The sequence below is a fragment of the Oryza sativa genome, chromosome 1 (assembly GCF_034140825.1).
Source record: "Oryza sativa Japonica Group chromosome 1, ASM3414082v1".
In the NCBI taxonomy this organism is placed as follows: Eukaryota; Viridiplantae; Streptophyta; class Magnoliopsida; order Poales; family Poaceae; genus Oryza; species Oryza sativa.
Genome location: NC_089035.1, coordinates 33,531,924 through 33,558,020, shown reverse-complemented (window position 1 = coordinate 33,558,020; position 26,097 = coordinate 33,531,924). Strand labels below are relative to the sequence as shown.

The following is a 26,097-nucleotide window of genomic DNA, read 5'->3' as shown; positions in this document are numbered from 1 at the left end:
TTTATTTTGAATTTTGATTAATCTTGTATTGGGTTCTTATATGGAAACTTCTTTCAATATTACTTATTTTTAATTTCGAATTTCAGCTATTTTAAAAAAAATTTCTACTTGGGTCTCTTTTTTTCTTTCTAATTTTGGATTTTATTTTATTTTTATTTTGAATTTTGATTAATTTTGTATTGGGTTCTTATATAGAAACTTCTTTCAGTATTGCTTATTTTTAATTCTGAATTTCAGCTATTTTTAGATTGTATTTCTACTTGGACTCTCCTTTTCGTTTTTTTCTTTTTCTCCGATTAATGTGGGAATTTCTAGCCTCCACAGCGAACGTGGTGCCTTCTTTCAAAGCTGTATTTTATTATAAATTAAATTTTAGTTGTTAAAAATAATATCATTGGATATTCATTTAAATTTAATTTTATATGATTATGATTTTTTTTGCTACAATGAAAATTTTAAAGTTAAAGTTTAGTTTTTAAGACCGTACTAAATTTGAACACTCCTTAGCGAGTTGGACGGAGTGATGTATCTCTACCAATGCATAAGTTTTCTGGTCTATTTACTCTTTTTTTCATCCATAGGTAAAAAAATCACATTTTAATTCTAATTATACCGGCTCTAAAATATATATGCACGCATTGTGTTTGAATCCTAATCACCTGATCTGTTGATTGATCCTTAGTATCCATCTAGGATAAGGAAAGAATCAAAGCAGGAGTACGTCCACCTATTTGGACTTGTATTCTAATACTTGATCAGTGTTGTCCGTTTGATCTAGCAGTTGTTTTCTATTCAGACTTCTATTATCAAAGTTAATCTACACCATCAAAGTCTAGTCCCAGTATAATCTAACGGTCTAGATTTTTCTTTTTTCTCCGATTAACGTGGGAATTTCTAGCCCCCACAGCGAACGTGGTGCCTCCTTTCAAAGCTGTTTTAATAATATAATAGATAGATAGATAGATGGATAGATTTATTTTCTTAATTCCTCTATCTTAACTAATTAAAAAATTCGTAATTTTCCGATCATCACATCTTTTTGTCCGCGTTTTCGTCCGTCATCACTCTATTTACCAATCGTGTACGATGGAAAAGGCATAAAATCAAATCAAAGATCGGTATGAAATTCAATTGGGCAGCTCCATAAAAATTTAATCGGGTAAATCTACATGAAAAAAAAATCAATCAATCGGAGATATACACATCGAGAACCCTAGAAAAAAGAAAAAAAGGAGAGGAAAAAATCGCATAAATGGGCGAGCTTAATGTCACCGAATCCGATTGATCCGAGCTCGTTGCCATAGCCGTCCATCGCACTCATGTCGTGGCTGCGCCCGCCGGGCACGGTCACACTCGCCGCCTTCCCAACCACACTGGCACCCCCTCCCTCTAACCCCCCATCCTCAGGTGCTCTCCTCCTGCTCGGAGGCAGAGGAGAGAAAGAGAGAAGGATGGCCCGCACCGTAGCCCCACCATCGAGGCCGACGGGGAGAGGGGAAGAGAGGACGGTCGTCGTCGCCGCTGTACCCCCGTCGAGCACTCGCCGACGCGGTGCCATGCCGGCGATACGGGAGGGAGAGGGGGAGATGGAGCGGCGCCGCCGGTAGGGGAGGGAGAAGGGGAGTGGCGCCATCACAGCGGAGGGGGAGAGGCGCCACCTACGCTGTCGTTTTGAGAGAGAGGGGAGGGGAAATGATTTAAGGCTAGGGTTTAGGTTGCAGAACTTTTATATAAGTACAGATCAATCGGGATTGTCGATCAGATCGGACGGCTCCAACTTCTTCCGTGTCGAGCCACCATTCCCAGGCCACCACACAATTGGGCCGCTTCATAGGCCACGTGTAAGCGCACGGAATATGTTCAGTTTAGGTCCCTTAAGGCTGAGTTATTTTCTTTTCACCTCTCTCATTTTTTACGTGCACGCCTTTCAAACTATTAAACGGTACATTTTTTGCAAAAAATATATAGTATATACTAAAGTTGCTTTAAAAAAAATCATATTAATATATTTTTCAAATTATTTTTAGCTAATACTTAATTAATTATATATTAATAAACTACCACCTCCCGAACACATTGTCCCCAAATCTGAAATTCGTCCCTAAACCACAACACCATATATGACATGTCTATCAACTCCTAAAACCAGTGCAAATAAGATCCTAAGACGGTTTGGATGGTGATTTGAGCTAATGTGGCGTTGACATGACATGAAAAGTAAGAAAAAAAAGAGTATCTAATTAAAAATAAAAAATATATATAATGGGATCACGTCAACACTCATCGCCCCTCTCTTTTCCCTCTTCTCTCCCTTCCTCCTCTATCTCCCAAGGTAGTCGCATAACAAACTGAAAAAACATAGTGGCTCCAGGTGGACCATACAACAGGTGTACGGCCGCAAACCCACACGAAGAACTCCTTTCTCACGTGGCTCATGCGTCGCGCGAGACCTCCTTTTTCACGGGGCCGGGGACGGTGAGAAGCGTCGGCGGCTCATCATCGGCTTTCATCGCCTCGCCTCTTCGTTTTCGGTTGCACGCTCGCTTGTCTGGTTGTTGATCGATCGATGCCGTGCGAATTACCCTGCGTTTGCGTTCGTTCATCTGCCTGCGTTTTCCACGCCTCTCTCTGCAACTGGTCTACACAGGCATCATTTCCACGCTTGACTAAAGAGGCCGGAGCTAGCGGCTTGTGAGACAAGTGTTCACTGCGATTCTGCGAGGGCCTGTCCAGGACTCCAGGTGTCCTTTACTCCCGGTTTCTTAATTGTTTCTTAACCGCAGGAACCGGAGCTTTAATCCACAGCTGAACGGCACATATAGCAGAAACCATGCCTAGTAGTAACTGTCGATTATACCAATTTACCATGACTTGTTACTACCAGTAGTATTTTAACTGCAGTTGATCGAGGGCATAATTTACACCTGCTTCTGCGATCGAGCAACGGCGCGAGAGGGGGGTCGCCGTACGCGAGAGATTTGCTACAACGACTTACCACCAGAAAGAGATCGGCCGCAGCGCGCGCTGCCGCGGTCGCTCGAGGCTCATGCGTCGCGTAACGCGTATGATTGAGCCCGCCGCAAGGGAGTCTGGCGTGTCAGCGAGAGAGATGGAGAGGAGATGCGTCGCCCGCGGCGGCCAAGAGAGAAACTATCGATCGAAGAGCAGAGCAGTGTGCGAGACTTTACCCAAGTGTAAAGCAAAGCCAAAAAGGCTACTAGACCTTTTTATCTGATTCACACATACGCAGTTTACGACGACGCACCATACATTCCACCACCAACCTGCCTCTCTCTCGTCTTCTCGATGTGCAGCAGCAGCGGCAGTAGCAGCGGTTGTTCACATGGTCGTCGTCGGGGCTCGTCACGGCTCCTCCGCTCCTGCTTCGGTATAAATGTGAGGTGCAGACGACGGGCGAGGAGGTTCGTCAGGAGGATGGGGTGGCTCCGGTCGCTCCTGTCCCCGCTGAGGAGGCTCTGGTGCCACATGAACGCCGTGCAGCGAAAGAGTACGTCCCAAAATCATCCACTCCTCGATCTCGCTCTGTTGTTTCCTCTGATTCTGCTTCTGCCTGCACTTATCTGACGGTATGTATCAATGGCTGTTTGGCTGCAGAGAGAGGGATCTACATCCTGTACGACGATGTCAAGTCGTGCCCGTGCGAGGACGTGCACGTGCTGTGGTCGATCCTCGTGGAGTCCCACGGCCTGCCGCCGCCAACCCCGATGACGACGCCGGCGCCGGCGCCGGCGCTGAGGCCGACGCGGTGAGTGAGGACAACCGGGCAGAAACAAGCAGCGCCCGCATTAATGGCACCCGCGGCTAATAAGGAGATCGAGGTCGTCGTGGCCCATCGGAGATGAAGTGGTAGAATCATTGTGGGTGTACCGTGTAGATAGGATTTAGGACAGTGTTTGGTGCTGTCATTTGATTTGGCGGCCTTCCGTTTCATCGGCATCTCTCTTGGAGCATGTTGATCGGATGGGTTGGCCGGCGGCAGAATGCAGCTGCCGCAGTGGGGGGCTCCGGCCTGATGAGTGTGGTGATGGGCTTCTTCCTCCCTGGAGCGCACCCCTCTTCCGCCGTGTCGTCTCTGTTGATTTGGATGCGATTGTTTCGTCCCTCTTTGGATGAGTGGCGAAGAAGAAGATGAACAGGAGTTGAATCTCGCGAGATTTATGCGAAATTGACGTCGCAACCAACTGTCAGCGTTCTCCCCATTGCCGCTTTCTTTGCGCGCGCGCACGCAACAGAGAATTGATCGTGTTCGTACCGAACGCTCGAGCAGGAAAACGCTCCATTGGCTTTCCCCTTTATTTGGGGAGTGGATTCTAATCCCTCGAGGGACATCCCCTCGTATACCTTTTTCTTTTAAATTTAATATAAATAGTTGTGAAAAATTTTAAAAAAAATTAACAATGTAGAGTATAATGATACCTACTAGTCCACCAAAATTCATGTTCAAATTCGATCTACACATCGAGAAAAAAAAGACAAATTTAGATATAAACAGTACGCTACTATTCATACGCTAAATTTGTCTTTTTTATATCTCGATGTGTGAGTTGAGTTTGGACTTAAGATTTTGTGAAGTTGTATATATGTGTTGTATGAATGTTGTCAAATTTTTTCAGAATTTTTCATAACCATTTAAATGATTTTTGAGCAAACGAGGGAACATCCCCTCGAGGGATTAGAATAGTTTCCCTGTACTTGTTTCTCTCTGTTTCAGTACGGTTCTGGGCCGAACGCTCTGAGCCTCTGATTAGGAGGATCTGGCCTACCCAACCCTGCGGAAAATGGGCCTGGATCATCGGATTGGGCTGCATCAGAATTCGCTTGTAGACCATGGACGCAAGCCCCCGTAACCAGTAGACAGCGCGGCACGGCAGAGGAGTTGTCATCTCAACGCCAATTCACCATGTGCCTTGCCGCGCCGCGCCGCGAGCGCAATCAATTATTCCGCCGCTCTCCAGCGACGCAATTGCGGGCCCCGGGCCGGCGCCAACGACCCCATCCCGCGCCGGGCGGACTCCCTCCCACCACGATGAACTGAACCAGCTGGTGGCGCCGAGCCGCCAAGCCAACCAATCGATTCCAGGCGCGCGACAGCCCGCCCGGCCGCTCGATCGTCAGCTTATATTAAGCTAGCTAGCCAGGCCGCCTGAAAGCTGTAACACAACGCACCGCGCGTAGCTCAGCTTGTATATAAGCAGCGCACCATCTCCAATCTCTCGCACACACACCCACCGAAACCAGCAGAACTCGTGTCTTGTTGCAGTCTCCCCCAGCCCTCCCTTCTCCAACCCAGCTCGTACGAGATCCGATGGCGGGGCAGCTGAAGTCCAAGATCGTCGCCGTGGCGGTGGCCGCCGTGGTCGTCGTCGCCTCGTCGCTGGTCGGCACGGCCTCCGCGGCCGATGCGCCCGCCCCGGCGCCCACGTCGGGCGCCACCGCCACCGCCGCCGCAGCGCCAGCCTTCGCCGCCGTGTCGGTCGCCGCCGCGGCTTTGGGAGGTTACCTATTCTGTTAGGCTGGTTGTGATGCAGAGAGAGCATATGCGTCGACACATATCACGTATGCTTTGAGATTTGTTGTTGAGATGCGTGGGTGCAATTTGTTTCTTGATCCTGGGGTTGTAATTGCTCATGTACTCTCATGTGTATACCGAAACGTGATTGATTAATTACATATGCATTGATTATTTTTGGGTCGCAATTTGGAAGTGCAAATCTTCGTCGTGCATTCTTTTACGATCGCAATTTGGAGGAATAACGTGGACACGTCTAAGGAGGTGGTTGGCAGTAGTTCTGCTAAACTAGAAACTGCCAGCCAGAAAAACAACTCCAGAACCAAATTGGAGGCTGATTTGGATGCGATGAGTTAGTTGAAATTTTTTGATAGAATGAACGCTCCGGGTAGCAGACGAGCAATTCGAAAAATTGATGGTGAAATGAAGCGAAAACCGCTCCTTTCGAAAATTAAAGCAGAGACCGAGAACAAGGATTTTAATTCAATTCACGAAAGCTCTGAATATGAACGACGCTTTTGTACGCCAGCCAAGAGGATTTGGCGATCATCATAGCCATGTGCATGTGACAAGAGTCACTGTTGGATCTTCGAACATCTATTTAGGAAAAAAATCCTCCTTTGTTCCTGTAAATAATTAACTATGCAAGAAGACGCAAAAAGAGTATAACTAGAGTTAGTTTACTTCTAAGCTAATTCATTCTGACAATCGAGCTGCTACTGTAACCAGAAGGCCATTGATCATGCATCCATACACCATACTGATAAAAAAAATGATACAGACTGTTTTTATCTGTCGGTAGGCACGATTGGGTGCACCGTGTACAGATTGTTTTTCCCCCATACTATAATAAGGGTTTTTTATTTTTTTTAAAAAAAACTAGCGGACCAGGCGGGTGCAATGGTGCATGGGCAGAAGTCAGAGCACCATTCAGGCATCCACTAATCAGAATTGAACGGTCAATTGTGTTTGAGGTGATCGATTCATTCCCGTAATAATTTATTCAGATTTGCAACGTGGAATGTGTCTCAGGTGATCAAATTATTTCCCCATTAAAATTTACATGAATCAGAAATTGACAGTGGAGAAGGTGATGATCGATCAACAATGAACAAAATTATATATATTACTTCATGAAATACTGTGTACACGAGCTGAACGAATACATCAATCTATCAGCTTACATTATATATATCCAACAACAACAGACACAATTGCAAAAGAAAAAAAAAAGAGAAAAAGAAAAACATTTATCAATTAATGCATATAACCTCCGCGGCGAGAGCGCAACCGGTCCAGACCGAACTGACGCGCTCGCGAGCTCAGCAGAAGAGGTACCCAACGGCGGCGGCGGCGAGCGTGCCGAGGGCGACGGCCGGGGCGGCGTTCGTCGCGGCGGCGCCGGCGGAAGCTCCGGACGGGCCAGGAGCCGGGGCCTCGGTCGCGGTGGCCACGCCGACCAAGGACGACGCCACGACGGCGGCGGTGGCAGCCGCGGCGAGGATCCTGAGCTTGAGGGTGGCCGCCATTTCGATCGCTAGCTATGAATCGACTGGAGATGCTGGCAACGGAGAATTAACGAGAAAGCTAGCGAGGGCTTGGGGGGGGGGGGGGGTGCTTAATTTGGGATGAAAAGAAGAGCGAGAGGTGTCGTGTTTATATAGCTGCGATCGGGGAGGCTTTTAGGCTGTTTTTGCGTTGCATGTGTGCTTTGTTTAGGCAGGGCAGGGTCGCCTTGGAATAAGGAATGGATTGCTTGGCTGGGAGTTCCTTTCACAGGCTGGGGCATTGTTAGGTTTGCTATGATTAGCAGCAGCTGGTATAGCTGGGGTGATTGGCCGGCTCTGAACGATCAGCAGTTGTTGTTTCTGGTTTGTTAAGGGAAAACTAACATGCGCAGGTTCAAGTGCCAACTGGATGATGGCCCCGCGAAATTCGCAGATCAACTTATTTGCTATTGTTAAACAATGAATGAAATGAAATCGCAGAAATAATATATCTAACGGCCGGCCGGTTATAATGGTTGTTCGTTTCGCAGAAAATTTGATTTGTTCGCCGAACACGTTCCGTCTTGGCACGTGGATGATCCGCGTGCATGTTTGATGTGGTCCAATTCTACCATGCATCCGTGCCGGTCGATGCAAATTGGTGTGTTCCGAATAGCATGTTCCGATCTATTAGCGCGTGATTAATTAAGTATTAGCTAATTTTTTAAAAAAATAGATCAATATGATTTTTTAAGCAACTTTCGTATAGAATTTTTTTTTTGCAAAAAACATATCGTTTAACAGTTTAAAAAGTGTGCGCGCGGAATACGATAGAGAGGGGTTGAGAACCCAAGGTTCCAAACACAAATCAAGTTTCGTTTCAGATTTCAGCTCATGGTTGGTCACGCGCGCGGTCGAAAACGCCTTTCGATTGTTTCCCTGTTATTTCTATCGTGAACGTGAGCAGTAATCGAGATCGAGTCAGCCAACTCGCACGCACAGAGTTGTCCTCCGAGTATAATAGGTAGGGGTGGGCAAAATAAGACCGAACCGAAGAACCGAACCGAAAAGATCGAGACCAAGAAATTCGGTTAGTAGTTCGGTCTTAGCCATCAAAAGACCGAATTTATTTTGGGTATTTCGGTCATTGGGCTCGGTTAACCGAATTTTAACCGAGAAAACCAAATTGTGGCCCAATAGGACTAGAAGGCCCAATAAACCCAATAAATTGCAAAACCCTAGAAGTCCCCACTACCTCAGTCCCTCACCTACCAGCGCTGCCTCCATCCATCCCCACCCCATCCATCACGCCGCCTTCCGCCTCGGCGCCGCCTCCCGCCTCCGCCGACCGCCATGGTCCCGAGTCCCGACGAGCGTCGCCGTCTGCCTCGGCGCTGCCTCCCGCCTCTGCCGCGTCCCCGACGAGCATCGCCGTCCGCCTCCAACCTCCGCCGCGGCCACAAGGACTGCCGCCTCCAGCCTCTGCCGTGACCACAAGGAGCGCCGCCGTCCACGTCGGCGCTGCCTCTAGCCTCCGCCGCGGCCACGACGAGCGCTGCCATCCGTGGTGCTCCTGGCTAGCAGTGGCGTGGCGCCGTTGCGACAGCCATAGCCATGGCCTCGCCACCAGCTCTTGCTGCCCACCTGCGCTGTCCAAGAATTCGGTTAGACTGAGACTGAAACCGAAAAAACCGAGATCGAATTTGCCGGTCCTGAGTTTATTTGGATGAAATTCGATCCTGAGTTTTCAAAGACCGAAATGACAGAAAGATCGAAGACCGAGACCGAATTTTTCGGTCAGACCGAACGCCCACCCTAGTAATAGGGATCCTGACTCTATTTGGAGAGGCCTCTAACCTTCGTACCAACTATGTCAAGTGTTCCGCAATTCCGATCAACTGCTCGGAGAAAGAGGTCGCAGTCCTCGGTGACTCTCTCCTCTGCCCGGTTGAGGCGTTATCGTGCAAGTATTTAGTTGAGGAGTTATCGTGCAAGTATTTGGGTTTGTCTCTCTCCATCAGAAAACCGCACCACGAGGACCTTCAGCCTTTGGCCGACAAGATTGCACAACGATAGCCGCTGTGGAGATCTGATTGGATCCATCCAGCCGGGCGCCTAGCGCTTGTCAAAGTTATGCTGAGCGCGATCCTGGTTTTATCTGCTCATTGTAATCCCCCCACCCCTTGAAATGGGTGCTGAAAGCCATCAACGAGATCCGGCACGGCTTCCTTTGGTGTGGTTGTGCAAGCGCACAAGGTGGCCATTGCCGGCTAACTTGGTCCTATATCTGCGCGCGCACTGGAATATGAGGGGTTGGGCATCCACAACCTAGAGCTCATGGGGATAGCGCTCCATACTAGGTGGTTCAAAGTTCTGAGGGAGCGTCGTCGTGGGTTCGACATGATTGTGACCCTTGGCGCTTGGTCCATTTGGAAAGAAAGGAACAACTGTGTGTTTAACAACTATTTCCGATCCTAGCCTGAGGTTGTCGCAGGCATGGCACAAGAGGCCGCCCTTTGGCGGCTTGCCCATCCCTCACCACCAAAGCTTCTTGGTTAGCGTGCTTGGTCGTTTGGTTGTCACACTGTAAACGCGAGAATAGGCTTAAGTACTTGTTTTCATTTTTTTCTTCCTTTTTCTCCTCGACCCCCCTTACTTCTTTGTTTGCCGTCTATGTAAATTTTATTCCTTTTAATATAATAAAGGTGCACAATTCTTTTCTTTTGCGTATTCCTGAAAAAAAACCATTTGGCGTAGCTAGGATTCAATTAGGAGCAGTATCATGGCATGATCTATAAGTTTTGACCCAAAGGAGATCAATGTACAGTATCCTAGATAAGCTGTTAAATATTATGCACGCCATATAAGCGTGTGCTGCAAAATTCACAAACGAACTCCAAGGTCGATCGAAATGATCATCAGATCATGAGTCCCTGAGGAGGAGCACGGCGGACGGTCGGTCCGAGGTGTCGCCGGGGGCGGCGGCGGCGGCGGCGGCGCCCTTGCTTCTCGTCCTCCGGTGTTCGGGCCTCGCGGCGGCGGAGGTCCGGCCCCTGTCGACGCTGACCCGGGAGCTGGTGCTGCTCCTCATCTTCTCCCTGAAGACCCTGCACGACTGCATGTGCGAGTGCAGCTCCTGCGGCTTGAACTCCTTCCCGCACTGCCTGCAGAAGTGTGTTACAACATTTCACAAGTCAGTTCTTAAACAGGTTATAAACGATCAATGGAAAAGAAAGTGATTGTTCAGAAAAAAAAAAAAGCAGAGTCGTGTGGATGCTGATAGCTTGTTTGGGGTTTCAAAGTAGACGTAAATCTGCACTTGATGGGCCGGCCCATGAAATTTCTATTCAGACTGCTCGATAACGAGAGCCTTTGTTATCTTGATGGGCCGGCCCATGAGGTTTATAGCCGTACTGGTCTAGCACATTGCGCACAGCGAGCCTGAATAGGTGGCAACTGCAACAACCCAACCGAAAAGCTGCCACGCAAGGTTCTTGGACGAGCAGAAGAAATGGTCAAGAACGAGAAACAGATGGACAGCGTACGTGCAGGCGGTAGCAAAATCAGTTGAGAGGAAACGGGGCTGGCTAGTCAAGAGTACTCACGAGCAACGCGGCAAACTCGCCGGCTTGTGCGAATCGCCGCCGTCTCGCTTCGGCTTCGCCTTGTCTTTCCTGCCTCTTCGCACCTTCACCTTCTTGCCCACCCTGTCACGCCAGATAATCCTATTTGAGCACTGTGTAATCGGATGATCGAATTGTGTGGGGTTTCCGTACTCACCGGAGGCCGCAGCCGTCGATGCCGGGGCACACCGGCGTAGGAGGCCAGTCGCCGCCGTCGTCGTCGGCGCCGTGCCGCAGGACGGGGCGGAGCGCGGTGTCGTCGGCGTCGGCCGCGCCGCACGTCAGGAGGTTGTGGAGCAGCTGCGCCAGGTGCATCCTCCGCGCGCTGCCCACCGCCGGCGGCGTGTGGCTGCTGATCCTGCCGCTCGCCGCTCCTTTCACCTTCTGCTCCGGCGCCGGCGCCGGCACCACCACCGCCTTGGAGACCACTTTCACCACCTCTCGCTGCTGCTTCTTCCGCTCCTCGCGAAGGCCTCGTGGCAGGTCTTTCTTCAACGGCGCCGTACTACGGCTCGCCGGCTCGCCGGGCGAGTCCTCGTCGACCGGCGGCAGCGTCTTCGGCGATCTCTCGTCGGAATCTGGCGCCGTCGTCGTCGTCACCTCCTCGACTTGCTTCTGATCGCACGCGACCTTCACTTCCTGACTGTCCAGTTTCTTTGGCTCTTCAGCTATCACAAACAAATTTTGTGAATTTGTTAATCACGAGCCATCGTCATCGTCGAACGAGAAAAAGAAGACCAGAAAAAAATATCACCGCACCTAAAGAAGACGACTTCTCCTTTGGCGATTCGGTGGCTCGCCGGACGTCGCAGCCCTTGAGCACGTACTCGTTGTCGGAGATGGGGGTGATGAGGTCGTCGTCCATCATCAGGTCCTGCCATATATACCCAGCCTTGTACTTCCTAATCAAGAATCAATTATAAACATTCCTAAATTGCTAAATCTATCGGGTAAGCAAGAACATGCTAAAAATGATTTAGGAATTAACGCAAAAAGAAACACCGAACAATATAACCACGCGTGATCATCATCATGGACGATGACGATAAGGCGGGCAAGATTGATGAATCGCCTTCCTGTTATGAAATTATCGGTACCTTTTGTAGGACCAGGAGAAATTGTCCGCCATGTCCTGGCCGCGCAGCTCCGACAGCCACCTCTTAACATCTGAAACCAATGACAACACGATAAACACCATGAAGAAGAAGAAGACGAAGAAGAAGAGCCGCGTGAATGCGAGAGATCGATCGAACGAAAGGGCGAAACGGGACGAACTTACCGCGGAGGCGCACGCCGGCGCGGTGGTGGTTGACGCGGAAGAGGTGCGGGTGGTCCGTCCTGCCGCCGCGGCTCAAGAAATACACCACGTTGATCCTCCTCGCCTCGCCGCCGCCGCCGCCACCACCCTTCTGCGATCCCCCGCCTTTCTCCATGGAGAAAGTATGCACGTCCTCGTCGACGGCGACAAAAGGACAAGGGCCAAGGAAGGCGATGATATCGACACCACCAAAGCTATCGAAAACCGCGAGAAATCAAAACACGCATGCACACGAGGTTAACCTGCAGAAATTGTTATGTGCAAGAAAAGAGAGAGATGATGTGCGAGGCCGGCAAAGACGCACGCGACGATTAATTCGGTGCAAGGACCAGCCAGGCACAGGCCGAGCTCGCGTGGCTCAAGGTGTTAGCCTGGGATTGGATGCTGTTAGAATAAGGTTGAGGTTGCCTAGCTTCCTCACTTCTCAGCCCTATTGCATTTGCAGGCCTGATAGATAGTTTTAGCCTGTGTGGGAATCTCTCGGCGACGGGAAGGATTACAATATGATCATTGCTCGGTGTGTTCGGATGGGGGAAACCAGTATTTATATTGGTGGAGGTTTTTTGGGTGATCGATGTGATGGCCCACCTCGTAGAAAAGGGAGGAATAATCGCCGATCGAGATCGAAAGTTCCTTGTTTTGCTCCGTTTATTTTACCCTCTTCCATTTATGTGATGATGTAAATCCTTCCTGTAATATATGTTCTTTGATCCACCGTTTCGGTTTTATTACCTGTTAATACTATAAAGCAAGCTGTTTCTCCTACTCCATTCAATGAAAAGGTACTATCTCGTGCCGTTTTCCGTTCAAAAAAGAAAAGAAAACGAGCTGTTTATTTTCCTTCTTATAAAAAAAGAGGGGGAATAACTTATCTGTATGTGTGGCCGCGGTCAATAATAAATAGAAAAAGATGAAATGGAGTGAGTTCGTTGTTTGCAGCTGGTCCTTAGGGGCCGGCCGTTATGTACACTCGCTGTTCCTTGACTGAGAACTCAAAAGTATGCCAAACCTCGTAGGTTCCATCAAGAACACTGACCCTGTTGTTTCTTATTACTAGCAGAGTCCATAAAGAACAATGGCATTAGCATTCTGCATTTGGCAGCATTATTAACACTTTTTCGTGTACTTCAATATAACTTGATCACGAATGATTAATTGATTATTCGTTATCATTAAGTAACTTTTTTTGCGGGGATCATTAAGTAACTTTACAGGTCATGTATGCTAAAAGGGTTGTAGTGATCTGAGTAGTACCCCAAGGTTCTGAGTTCAAATTTCCTATGGAGCGAATTTCAGATTGGATTGTTTGCGGGGCTAAGTTCCCTATTTCAATGGCCGTATATATCCGGTTAAATGTAGAGGCCGGTTAAAAAATATCCTTCTCTAAAAAAAAATGCTAAAAGGGTTGTATAGAGCCCAAATTACAAGAGCAGTATTGAACTGAGAAAGGAAGACATGACTCTGCTACGGATTGCTGCTGTGTCACAGTTTGAGAAGAAAGACTGTAACCTGGACGTAAGCCTGCCATTTGAGTGTACTACTTCACCAGCAGGGAACTCGGGATGGGGTCCAACCGTCCAGGGATGCTTTTCGGAGAAAAAAGAAAACTGCTTTGGTCCCTTCTCGCCGGACAGTCTCCTTTCTTAATCCATCGCAAGCTTTGGTACGGTACGCATTCCCAGCACATAAGAAATTTATTGGTTTTTTTTTTACTTTGGATGTTTTATTTTTCTGAATTAATGTTCGCCTGACGTACCGTGTTGGTTCGTGAATGTTGATGCCGGAAGTTAATTAGCATCGCTTTCAAGTTCTTCTCATTCTTTTCTTTCTCTCTCTCTCTCTCTTTTGAGCTGGAGGTCTTCTCAATTTGACTGCAAAGAAAATATCTGCTATAGCATGAACACGATGAAATGCTGCCACGGTGTTCACTGCATTGACTGCCTTTCAGTTTCTGCTCTTCTTCATAAACCGCCCCAAGTCAACCGAGACTACGCGTCGAGAGACCAAGAGAGTACGTTTATCGGGCTGGCGTGAAGCGGCAGTGTGCACGGGGTCGGAGTTTAAATCTCCGACCCACTCTAGGATCTCAGCTCGCTGTTAACGTGATGCATTGCGGTGATTAGGCCATTAGATCTCATCGCTCTGATGCACTCTGCGCGGCTGCGCGCGCCTGTGTTGCGGTTTAATTTGCATCTATATCCAATTTGTTTAGTGCAATATATTGGAACCTTCAATGCTGCATCTTTGCAATAATGAGACCATAAAATTCTGCTCCAACAAGATCATCGATGCGGAGTATGGTTTGGAGTAGTTTGTTCCTGTCTCTGACATCACATTTCTATTATCTCCAACAACTCTTCTGTGAATTAGAGAGTTAAAATCTGCATGTCATTCAGCTTATCATATACTCCAATCCTGGGTTTAAATCTGAAGACAGTGTATGTCCAGATTTAAATCTAGGATTGGGTTTTTTTTCTGAACGGAGGGAGTACTCCATTCCAGAGTTCGAGGCCCATGAAAGGTGCGTGCATGCGCGGGCGACGGCGAGAGCACCTCGACGACCAGATCGTCCACAACATTGGAATATCTGACAGGCTAGCTAGCTGCATACCGTCAGGGATGAATGGAGCCAACAGCCAAGGTTGACAAAACCGACAGTAACCGTCAAATTGCTGTACTTACTTACCGTTAGGGTACCATAAAAATAAAACCACGGTAATCTCATTAAATTTAAACAAATTTTAAAAATAATTTAATTTTTTAATAAATTTTATACAGTTTACTGCAGTTACCACGCGGTAATCGTGTTTATCGCTAAGGTGCGATAAACTCGACACCGACGGTAAGGGAAACCTGCTTAGAGCTTGGGTGCATCCTCTTCTCATGTGGATCTGGCTAGCGAAGGGTGGACAGGACGCGGCGGCGGTCCGGCGAGGCTTGGCACGAGGGCCAAGGTGGTGTTCTTTGCTGAGTAGGAGTACAAAATAGTGGGAGTGGGAGTCATCGTTTTGAACTCCGAACCCCGTGGAATATCTTATGACTATTCGATCAAGCTTGCACGACTAAGATGAGTGGAATAATTTGTGGCTGCGTAGTCTTTCGACTTGACGAGAGGCCTCTCTGTGTCAGCCTATTGCGCTGAATTGGCCCACAGAGGCCCATTGGAAGGGTCCAGAGTTTAAAACTCCAAGCCCCATTGGAATCTCTGTTGTCCGTTCGATTATGCATATGCGGTCTAGATGAGCAGCTGCTCGCAACGATGGATGGAGACTCCCTCCCAGTCGCTTCGGCGTCGACGACGGGCGCTTGCCCCTGTCCGACCCCTTCTTCAATCCTCTGCCCTGCTTGCCGCCATGCTGCCGGAACTCTAGCTAGGCTAACCGGTGCCACCGAGGCACGAGACTACCTACCTCTCCATGGTACTTTGATTGCTTCGCAATACAAATTACTACTACCATATTTGATTGTTGTATACAATGCTATGGTTTTTAGGCTGCATTCTTCAGTTAAGCTTCCAACCTCACTCTCTTATTTACCGCACGTACGCTTCCCAAACTACTAAATGGTGCGTGGTTTGAAAAAATTCTATAGATAAGTTATATTAATCTATTTTTGAAGTTTTTTAAGCTAATAATTAATTAATCACGTACTAATTCATTGCTCTGTTTTTCATGTCGGAGGTGAATGGGGTCACATTCGTAGTTCTTTCCTGTCTCTCTGACATCACGTCACATGGCATTGATTGAACTCTTCTTTGAATTGGACTTTAGAATCGGAGTGTTTGCTATTCAGCTTATTGGTATATTCTCTATAGGCATGTTTAGATTCCAACTTTTTTCTTTAAACTTTTAACTTTTTCGTCACATCAAACTTTTCTACACACATAAACTTCCAACTTTTTCATCATATCGTTCCAATTTCTTCAAACTTCTATATTTGGCGTGGAACTAAACACAACCTATACCGTCTCTACCTTCTTCTTGATTCCAAGGATCGAAGATGCGTGCGTGTGCATCCGTGCGCTGGCGCCGGTGAGATCGTCCACAGCAATGGGAATATGGGATATCTGACAGACTAGCTGCTAGCTGCCGCCGGGGGACGAACGGCACATCGACCTAGAGTCCCAGACACCATTGGCACGTACTGCGAACTCGGGTGCGTCGTCTTTTGCATCTGCATCCGCCATTCCGCCTAGCGGGGCACGGGCAGGATGCGCCATTGCCGTGCGTCGTCGTTTCAAACCCCGACGTCCTATTGGGCCTATTCGCCGCGTGAACCTTAGTCCTTGGGCCTGTTGGGAGGCTCCATCTCGGCCTATCGCGCTGAAGCGCCCCCCCCCCCCCCCCCCCAGGCCCGTTGGTGGGGTTGGAGTTCAAAACTCCAAACCCCTTTGGAATCTTTTCCCGCCGTCTGATTAGATATGTGCGGCTCAGATGAGCAGCAGGTGCCGCACAGCCGCAGTGAGCCCAGGAGGAGGATGCACTGGTGCATGGGGTCGGAGTACTCCGACCCCCTCTGGGATTTCAGCTAGCGGTTAACGTGTCGTGTTGCGGTGATTAGGACTATGTACTCTGCGCGGCAGTGTTGCAACAACAACAGCTGGAACCTTTTATGCTGCATCGAACTTGCCCTTTGCAACATTATGGCCATGCATGAAATTCTGCTCCAGTAAGTTCATCAATGCAGATGAAGAAGAGTGAGACCTTCTATGGTTTTAGCTCGTTCTTTTCTCTGAGGCTAGCTGCCACGGGGACAAATGGCACATTGACCCAGACGCCATCGGCGTACTGGAAGTCTGGAACTTGGGCACTCGGGTGCGTCCTCTTTGCCTCTGGGGACGGGTATTACGCGGCGGCGCTCCGGCGAGGCCTGGCGCCTCATTCTTGCCACCCGAATACAGGGCCACGGGGGTTCGTTGTTTCCAACTCCGAGCTCCCTGGAATACCCGACGACCGTTCGATCAAGCCCGTGCGGCCTAGATGAGTGGAATTATTCGCGACGCTCCGTGATCCTTGGGCCTGATGGGAGGCTCCGCCTCGGGCTCTCGGCCTATGGCGCTGAACGGGCTCGTGAAGGCCCATTGATGGGATTCGGAGTTGAAAACTCCGAACCCCATCGGAATCTCTGCCAACCGTTCGATTAGGAATGTGCAATGCCATTGCAGAAGAAATTCAGGGGGGCGCAAAATATATATTGCAGATTTGAGGACCATGCACAGTATAACTTCACTTTACCTTCGTTTATTCTTTATAGTCGATCATGCAGACATACACATAGAAACGTATACGTCCTTTGGTTAATCGAGCAACCAGTGCATGCAATATAAATATTTCCACTGCAGGTGGATCACGCATGCATCTGATACTTGAAGAACCTGAACTTAACGGAGGACTTGTACTGTAATCTAGCTATAGACCGATACAATTATCAACATTTAACAAAAGGCAAGCACGTGTACAGTGTATATCTCAACTCAGACTGTTCGTCCTCGTCAACCAGTCGAGACGCCACTGTGACCGTAATTAGGTCACAAATATGACCGATGGGTCGCAGCAGCACTCGTCGATGAGGCAGCAGCAGCAGAGAGCAGCAAGGCTGTATTATTCAGACAAATTAGCACCATGATTAGCAGAGAGAATGCAAAGGACAGAGACAGTATTCTGACGATCGTATGCTCGCATATGGCTTTGTCGTTCTTACCATCCTTCGAGGAAGCTCGGCTCCGGCCGCCTCGGCGGCGGAGCCGCGTACTGCGGCGGCGCCATCACCGGCGGCCCATTGTAGTACCCTGCACGCACGCATTGCAAGCCCAAATTAATCAAGCAAGTAAAATCAACGAGGAGATAGATCATGAATGTAACTCTGCAAGTGATCATAATGCTTATTACCTTGGGGTGGTGGATACGAGTAGCCGTACCTACGATCATCCATGCTGGTCGATCACTGGATTCTGTTTCAGATGAGTACCCTTTGGTAGTTTGCTCAATGGAGAACTATACTGGGTGAGAGTAAGAAGAGAGCCTGTCCTGGAGCTATATTTATAGACCACGGTGCTTCAGGTTGCAGCTGAGTGATGATGCTTCTCGCGGTGTTTGGAGCTTCCAAGTTCCAACCCGGCCACCATCCTGCGTGCGCCGCTGTCAGCAGCTGATCCATCGGCGAGTGCGTGTGATGGATCGGAGGGAAACGAATAAAGCTCGATATATATTCGTCACCTTTTTACCTTTTCGGATTGTTCCTGCCCTTAACTTCAAGGCACGCAATGCCTAATACAACCGTAACAAAAGTTCAATAGTAGAAGTGTTCAGAATTCAGAAAAAAAAAAGGCCGTAAAAGAGAGAACAATGTTGATGCCAACGTTGAAGCTGGTGAAAGTCAGAAACCGATGGTCGTAGGGAGTGGATTCTAAATTCTCGAGGGATCACCCCTCGTTGTTTGCATGTCATTCATTGGGAGTATGACTTACGTATATTCATCTTACATGTTTGTAGAGTGACTTATCACATATTAATATATCTTGTAAAAAAATAACCATTTAAATAATATGTATAAAAGGAAAGGATGTCCTCTCGAGTTAAATATTTTCCCACCTCTAAATGCAATGTGAACGGCGATCCTAGTTAAGCACTTTTATCTTGAATTCTTCATCAAAGATGAGGCGATGAGAGATTCGACCGCGACGTGACGCCGAGAATCGTCCGGCAGGCCGGCGAAGGAAGCTGATTGCGAGCTCGTTCCAAGATCTCGAATCGAAGCACTACAAACCAAGGTAGCTCGCTGGTTCTCGCGGACACTAAGCATCGATCGGAGATCAGCAGATGCTGGTCGGGTTCTTGTTTCTTTCACACCGTCGAAAAAAGTACAGACCAGATTGATCGACCGCCATTGTCGTGAGCTTTCGGTGGCCTTGCTAGCTAGGCCAATTTGCCCTCCTTTTGGGCAAATGGAAATGATCCGGAGGTGCAGATTGCAGAAGGCGATGTGCTGCTTTAATTTGGCGATCCGGTTAAGGAGAGAACGTAAAGAACTCGCTCGAGCTCAAGCGTCTGACTTTCCGTCTACTAACCCGGTTAATTAGCAGAATTTTTGAGAGAGAGAACGAAGATCAAACACGTTTTAAAAGGGAATCAAATTCGAGAATCAGTACTACTTGCTAGAACTAGAAGACCACACGCTGTCTCACTTGTTGCAAAATCCAGAAGGATTCTTGTCTTGAGGAAAAGTCACAGTATTGCACACATAAGTTGAACGGATTCCCCTGCAAGAAAAATTCCAAATACGGTCTTGTGGGCAAAGGCCATCCTGGTCGGAGAAAGAGAGGAATAGTGCTCTGAGATTCGTGCCGGGACACGTGTCACGCAGGGAAGTGAAGTCCTTCGGATAACCGAAGGACCGGAGTCCCGTGGAACTTTCTTCGCACCGGTTCGGGGGCATGGAGGCGGCGGCGGCGGCGGAGGAGGAGGAGGAGGAGGCGGTGTGGGCGTGGAGTTGGGGCGCGGGAACGGACGGGCAGCTCGGGAACGGCGGCTTCCAGGACCACCATCTCCCGCAGCCGCTCCTCCTGCCACCTCGCTGCCGCGGTCTGGTTTCCTTCGTCGCCGGCGGTGGCGCCCACGCTATCGCCCTCACAAGTAAGCCCCGGTCCCGTTCAAAGCCGCCACATTTTTTTTTCTAGTAAACGATCGTTGTAGTAATGATTGGTTCTCGCATTTGCCGGAACTTGAACTCAGTTAGATACCTAGATTGACAATGGATTTGTGCACGGCGATGTAGTTTTGCTCACCATAGCAACAGATGTTCAGAGACTTCAGTTTGCACCAGTTCTAGTGTCTAGAATAATCACTTCCATCCAAACACCACTGAAGTGTTGCTGTGTTGGGCTTGATGATTAATCAGAACAGTTTTCTATTTCACAAATTTAAAACTTTTCGGTTTTCGCTAGTTCCTTTGTTCTGAATATTTGAACTTAGTGCCATTAAGTGGAGAGACATCTCTCTGTTGTATACTTGTATTCTAACAAGGGGCTGAGTGTTTTCCTTTTCAGTTCAAATTCCGCTTTCCAGTAATTAGTGATTGGATATGTTTCACAGATTTGTTCTATCCTTGGCCATTTTTTCAAAGCATTCTTGTTCCATTATCAAGATATATTGCTCGCTGAAGCTTGATCATTTACCAGGAAGAAAATTCTCTCATTGGCAACCTAAGCATTTTTGCCTTCTTTCCTCTTGGGTGTTTTGAGATGGGCTTGTAAATCTGAATCTTTTTGTGCCTATATTAGTGCAATGGCACGCAGAAATTTTGTATGTGCCCTAAATTGGCAACCTTGTCCCATTTCCGTCAGTCCTCAAGAATTTAGTCTCTGCATCAGATGCCTTCACGTGAGCAATATGCATCAGTTCTTTGAACAGCTACTCAACATTTCAGGTGATGGTGAAGTATTTACTTGGGGAAGAGGTACACATGGTCAGCTTGGTCATGGGGACGTGGAGAACATCCCTCATCCAAAGCTTGTAAAGTTCTTTGAGAACTACATGATAACCTGTGTGTCTGCTGGATGGAACCATTCTGGATTTGCTACAGGTGTCCAATTCTGAAACCACCTTATTTCCTTGTACTTTCTTTTGATCCTTTATGCTTTATGTTCAAAAAATCTACTTTATACTCTATATCACATATAGTCTGTGCATTTCAGGTGTTTATTTTGTTTCAAAAATAAAACCATTACTGATGAGCTTAGCTGTGATGTTTCTAGTTCTTATTTTCAGATTCTGGACAGCTTTTCATGTGTGGAGATGGTTCATTTGGACAGCTCGGTGCTGGTGATAACCACCCAAGAAACTTACCTTTTGAAGTGGCATACTTTACCACAAAGCATGTTGTGAGGCTTGCACTTGGGATGCGTCATTCTCTTGTCCTTTTGAAAGGTATGCAACATCATGTGTTGCGATGTTAGCTTAATTTTTAAGAAATTGCATAGTACATGAACCTACCCAGATTTACTCTGTTACCTCTTCTGAAACCACTTGCTCAGAAATCTTCCATTGTCTGGGCAATACCCAACTTTTAAATGACCCAATCATATTCCGTAATGCATTTTCTAAAGTTAAACAGCCTTTGAAAGAAACAATTAATCAATATTTTTTCTTTTCAATTGAGGATAGGCATCGCTATAGCAGGGCAAGACCATACTGATAATTTTTATTGAAAGCGAAAATCAAGAACAAGATGACCTATACACAGTTATACACTTCTTTGAAGCCAAACATACCGGCAACTTAGGGTTGTTGATTCCTTGAAGAAGGGCTGAGTGAGCATTCTTTGATTTTTTTCCAACTATGGCAATATGGCATACAAAGCATTCATGTGGATGCAGAACCATCCCTTCTGCACTAGTGATTCGGGAGACGTGGGAGGGTCATCAATCCACAACCATATAATATTTCCTATCAGTCATCTGAGAATTTTAAGGCCACTGCTTTCTCTGATGATGTGGAATCTATGAAGGTGTACCTTTGAGCCATCCTTTAGCATTCTTTTCAGAGGGATGCTGCACCATCATTGTGTTCTAATGATGAATATGCATGAGATGTTGCAGGTTTTAGCTCATCAGTCATATATCTTTCCTATTGGACGTCCTGAGAATTATATGGACACCTCTTCTACTTGATGTATTGACAAACTAATTGTTATATATGTTACAAACGGATGACACTGCTAGTCCTTGTTCTTGCAGATAATTCTGTCTATGGATTTGGCTCAACAAGACGGGGACAAATTGGTAGATGCACTAGGAACCAAAAGTTCTATGATGTTCCAAGAATAATTGATGGTTTTCCAGACTGTAAGATAGGGAATATATATGCCAATGGAGATCACAGTGCTGCATTGGATGGTAAGCCTTGTAAATTTGTTGTGCAAACACTCTTCTTCTCTTTGGTACTTGGACATGATTGTACTTTCATTGCATGGAACAGAATCTGGTCAGTTGTACATCTGGGGAAGAGCATTAATTGGTGAACATGATGATGATCAACCTCGGCCAGTCTTTCCTTCTTTGGGTATTTCTCAAGTGGCATTAGGATGGCATCATGCATTAGTTTTATCTGGTATGTGGTGCGTTGTTCCTTTTCAATTGAAATATGTTTTCTGGAACTGCTGTCAAATGAGTAAGCATTCCGCAGTTACAGCAGGTGAATTGTACACAATTGGCGCTTACCGTCATCGTAAGCTTGATCCCCATGTGTTGCCAAGTGCAGAGCCAGTGCAGAGACTAAATCCCGCCACAACAAGCCATAGTCATGATGGTAGCCCCTTTTCAATTTTGGTTATATTATGTCACGTAGTTGTATTAAGTTTTTATTAGGAACCAGTAGCTGGACTGGAAAATATCTTTACATATAGATGAATACTCATTCTATGTGTTAGCCTAGTAATTATTGCCCAACCGTTGTGCTTTCTGTTAATTTCTTTTGTAATAACAATCTGCTTAGTTCATACAAGATTAGTTGAAATAAACTCATAGCATAGGGTAAATCGGACGTCGAACAATTTTTTTCTTCAATAAGAGGTTGGCATTCTTTTCTTTGCCATTTGATCTGCATGCTGCATTTTTTTTCCCTATCACCATATAAAATTTGTCTTTGTGATTTGCAGAATCATCCTCATCATCAACACTGGTGAAGGTTCCCTGTGTTGATGGAGAACAGGTGGTGCACATAGCTGCTGGCACTGAACATTCTGCTTCGGTAACAGGTAAGTTACTCAAAGGCTGAAAATGAGCACATAATCCCTGGGTGGTACAAACTAATTGCTCTTGCATCTTTTTGTCAGATAAAGGAACAGTCTTCACCTGGGGTTGGGGAGAGCATGGACAGCTTGGTTTGGGAGATACTTGTGATCAAGTGACTCCACAGAGAGTTAATATAGGTGATAAGAGGCCATGTTCTTCTGCTTCAGTTAACGTCTATTGTGGGAGTGGATTTACCATTGCGGTGAATTCTGGCTTAGAGTCTGATTAGTTAGTATCATGCTGGATTCCCCTTTATGGCTAGTACAGAAGCAAAACATCAGATCCATTCTTGTGTTGTCATTGGAGTAAAAATTAAGTGTGCAACATGATTTGGTCAATTTCTTTTGTGATAACTTTACCAATCCCGGGCTATATTTACCTTATTTGGACTCCACATTCGACCTCTCCATTATAGATGAATTTAAAATAAATTCAGTAATCAGTATGCCATACCAATATACCATCGGAGGCTATTCGTCGTAGCGTAGAACCATATTCTGGATTGAATATATATAATACTGTAGTGACGCATCTGGTTCTTCAAAGAACAATATTCTCAGATGCTGTCTTCCTAAAGATCAAACTGCTGACCTTTTGAAAGCAGACTCTAGAGAGTAGAGACACACAAAGCAGACACTACTATAATAAGTGTCGGCTAGTTACACGCAGTAGATGACTCTCCAGTAAATCAAATGGTCTTCAGTGCTCCAGTTCGATCAAAACTTACACAATCAAATATTCTATCAGTTGTGTTAAATACAAAAATTCTATCCTTGCCTTATATATATATATATATATATATATATATATATATATATATATATATATATATATATATATATATATATAAAGGATCAGACGTAATTGTATTTGTCCATAGCCGAAAACAATCATTTCTGGAGTTTGAACGTGGAAGCAAAGGTTCCCATAATTCTTGGATTATGTGGCGCGTAGCACAAAGATTTGGTCAGATAATCTCGCATGAGCCTCCAAAATCATTTTTTGGGATATTCCAGTTGGATGTTCCTGCTACGTGCTACGATCTCGACGTCGACGCCGACGGGAACACCAATTGGATTAGATCACGGGTCAATTTCGCCTAATCTCAGGGTGCTCTTCTGATGGGAGCATTTGCCTGGATATTCCATGGTATGACTGAATGTTCTTCAAAATATTCCTGCTTGGGTCTTCCATTTTTGGTTTTTTTTTTATTTCTGAATCATCTGAAAGGGAGGATTTGGAGATGTAATACTGATTTTTGGGGCAAATATTTGACAGCTGAAAATTTGGTGATTGATTCCCTAAACATTTCTGATTAGCACTTTCAGACCCAAAGGACATCTGATAGGTGTACCTCACCTTTTGTGGGATGTGATCTCGCGCGCGCGCGCGTCACTGACAGGAATTCGTCCAAGATCTGGTTCTGTAAAATGTATTTCCTCCGTTTCATATTATAAAACTTTCTACCATTGCTCATATTCATATATATATATATATATATGTTAATGAATTTAAATACACATGTATGTCTAGATTCATTAACATCTATATAAATATGGGTAATGCTAGAAAATCTTGTAACCTGAAACGGAGGTAGTACAACATTTTGTCACCTACTTCTATTATTTTCTATTTTGCGATTAAGTGCCTGTGGTTAGAGAACATCAATTATAAAAGTACACAAATTTGGACAATTTGACCCTTTTCGAAAACTAATTTTACAAATGAACCGCGGCCAAAACTTATTTAAAAAATGATCCTTTTGTTCAGCGCCAAATCGTATGGCGCTGAATTTAGACACCTCAGTATCAAATAGCACGGTGTTGAATGCATGTTGGCACGCCGACTCAGCCTCTCATCCGCGGTGGCACGACATTCAGCGCCAGCTGACATGACGCTGAGGTGTCTAAGTTTAGCGCCATACGATTTGCGCTGAACAAAAGAGTCATTTCTGAAATAAGTTTTGGCCGCAGTTTATTTGTAAAATTAATTTTCGGAAAAGGTCAAATTATCAAAATTTGTGATAAAAATACATGTGTTTATTTGTCAAGGCCCACTGTAGAAGAAGGCCAGCATGAGTGGATGCCTAGAAGATTTTTTTTTCTTTTTCCTTTTTGCATGACATGGCTGACTAACGTCAAGTGCCTCCATAAGCTGATGGAACATTTTGCTGGGTCTTGCAAGAAACATTTGCTTGCTCATATAAAAATTTGCCTATACATTTCTTGGTCAGTCTCCTAAATAAATCTAGCCTTTCTTTTTAAAGTAGCAATAATATTTTATAAGACTATATATATAAAATGAGATACAGTATGCATCTTTCGAAAGACCATTCAATCTTAAATTTCCTTCCTGAGCGACGTAATCCATGGGCGCCTTCACCACACTCCAGTGTGACGAAGTATGAAGTATTTTTTATTACTATTGTAATTGAAAAGAAAATATGCAAATATAGTGACATATAAGTACACCGTAAGTCATACATATTTAATATCTACTATCTCTGTCCCAAAATATATCTATTTGTAGCATAGTAACTTGTCCAAAATAAAGTAATTTCTTCACCTACTTTCTGTTTACCAATCACAATCCTCTTTTAATCATCTCTACTTAGTTTCTTAATATCCGTGTCTACTTAAAAAATATTTAAATTCTAGGATGGAGGAAGTAGATAAAATTCAATTAAAGTTTTAAAACTTTGACATTCAATTAAAGTTTTAAAACTTTGACTATCACAACTGGTCATAAGAAGAAAAAAAAACATAGGAGGAACCAATTGCTACCTTACAAAGTGTTGGGAGTATCTGACTGAGAAAATGAAACCGAACAAACTAATGAAATACTAGGTGCACCCATTCCCATGCACATGTAGTTGTATTTTATTTTCTAAACGTACTACGGCTAATATACACATGCATATTCACGTACATTATATCTCTATATCTTATAAGCACATTAAAAAAAACTGGACCGACATATTTTAATTAATTATGAAATCACTCTAGACATTCCGTTGTGGATTGACTACAACTAAAGCAAACATGAGTTCATACCATGCGTTGCTCAAAAGCAGTATCGATTTTGTTTTTCTATTTATTTTCTTCCATATGACAAAAAGAAAAGAAAAAACACCTAATCCAAAAGCATTCGCCAAGTTGCAGTACTATCGATGCTCTAAGAAACTTTGACAGCCAAAAAACGTAGTCCTTTGGGGCCCGTTTAGTTCCCCAAAATTTTTTCTCAAAAACATCACATCGAATCTTTGGACACATACATAAAGCATTAAATATAGATAAAAAACTAATTACGCAGTTATGGGGGAAATCGCGAGACGAATCTTTTAAGCCTAA

The 26,097-nt window shown here is 45.9% G+C and overlaps 2 protein-coding genes and 1 long non-coding RNA gene across 5 annotated transcripts; 1 reads left to right on the top strand and 2 right to left on the bottom strand.

Moving 5' to 3' along the window:
• Positions 1 to 9,785: 9,785 nt before the first annotated feature.
• Positions 9,786 to 12,106, bottom strand: LOC9270515 (protein SOSEKI 1). The gene is made up of 6 exons (XM_015777625.3): positions 11,920 to 12,106; positions 11,738 to 11,807; positions 11,400 to 11,542; positions 10,798 to 11,308; positions 10,623 to 10,724; positions 9,786 to 10,181 (listed from the first exon to the last, which is right to left on the bottom strand). The coding sequence occupies exons 1-6, from the start codon at positions 12,071 to 12,073 to the stop codon at positions 9,941 to 9,943; spliced, it is 1,221 nt and encodes a 406-aa protein (XP_015633111.1). The 5' UTR covers positions 12,074 to 12,106; the 3' UTR covers positions 9,786 to 9,940.
• A 5,072-nt stretch (positions 12,107 to 17,178) lies between these two features.
• Positions 17,179 to 18,110, bottom strand: LOC9268283 (uncharacterized). The gene is made up of 3 exons (XR_001546593.2): positions 17,847 to 18,110; positions 17,659 to 17,746; positions 17,179 to 17,553 (listed from the first exon to the last, which is right to left on the bottom strand). It is a non-coding gene; the product is annotated as an uncharacterized lncRNA (long non-coding RNA).
• A 1,250-nt stretch (positions 18,111 to 19,360) lies between these two features.
• On the top strand, positions 19,361 to 23,141 carry LOC4326428 (ultraviolet-B receptor UVR8). Of its 3 annotated transcripts, none has more exons than XM_015773175.3 (8): positions 19,361 to 19,589; positions 20,383 to 20,538; positions 20,724 to 20,882; positions 21,692 to 21,850; positions 21,933 to 22,064; positions 22,149 to 22,262; positions 22,612 to 22,710; positions 22,789 to 23,141. In XM_015773175.3, exons 1-8 carry the CDS (start codon positions 19,391 to 19,393, stop codon positions 22,974 to 22,976), a joined length of 1,206 nt encoding a protein of 401 aa, XP_015628661.1. In that variant the 5' UTR covers positions 19,361 to 19,390; the 3' UTR covers positions 22,977 to 23,141. The 3 variants fall into 3 exon arrangements, with proteins under 3 accessions (XP_015628661.1, XP_015628651.1, XP_015628642.1); XM_015773165.3 differs by having other exon boundaries at positions 22,146 to 22,262; XM_015773156.3 differs by having other exon boundaries at positions 22,140 to 22,262.
• Positions 23,142 to 26,097: the final 2,956 nt, after the last annotated feature.

What these genes read in the sequence shown, in the direction of transcription:
- LOC9270515 (XM_015777625.3), bottom strand. Translation starts at nt 12,073, where the DNA reads ATGGAGAAAGGCGGGGGATCGCAGAAGGGTGGTGGCGGCGGCGGCGGC. An exon ending in TTCTCCTGGTCCTACAAAAG is followed by an intron (nt 11,543 to 11,737) that starts GTACCGATAATT and finishes ATTCTTGATTAG; the next exon opens with GAAGTACAAGGCTGGGTATA. An exon ending in ATCGACGGCTGCGGCCTCCG is followed by an intron (nt 10,725 to 10,797) that starts GTGAGTACGGAA and finishes CTGGCGTGACAG; the next exon opens with GGTGGGCAAGAAGGTGAAGG.
- LOC4326428 (XM_015773156.3), top strand. Translation starts at nt 19,391, where the DNA reads ATGGAGGCGGCGGCGGCGGCGGAGGAGGAGGAGGAGGAGGCGGTGTGG. An exon ending in CCATTCTGGATTTGCTACAG is followed by an intron (nt 20,539 to 20,723) that starts GTGTCCAATTCT and finishes TCTTATTTTCAG; the next exon opens with ATTCTGGACAGCTTTTCATG. An exon ending in TCATGCATTAGTTTTATCTG is followed by an intron (nt 22,065 to 22,139) that starts GTATGTGGTGCG and finishes AGCATTCCGCAG; the next exon opens with TTACAGCAGGTGAATTGTAC.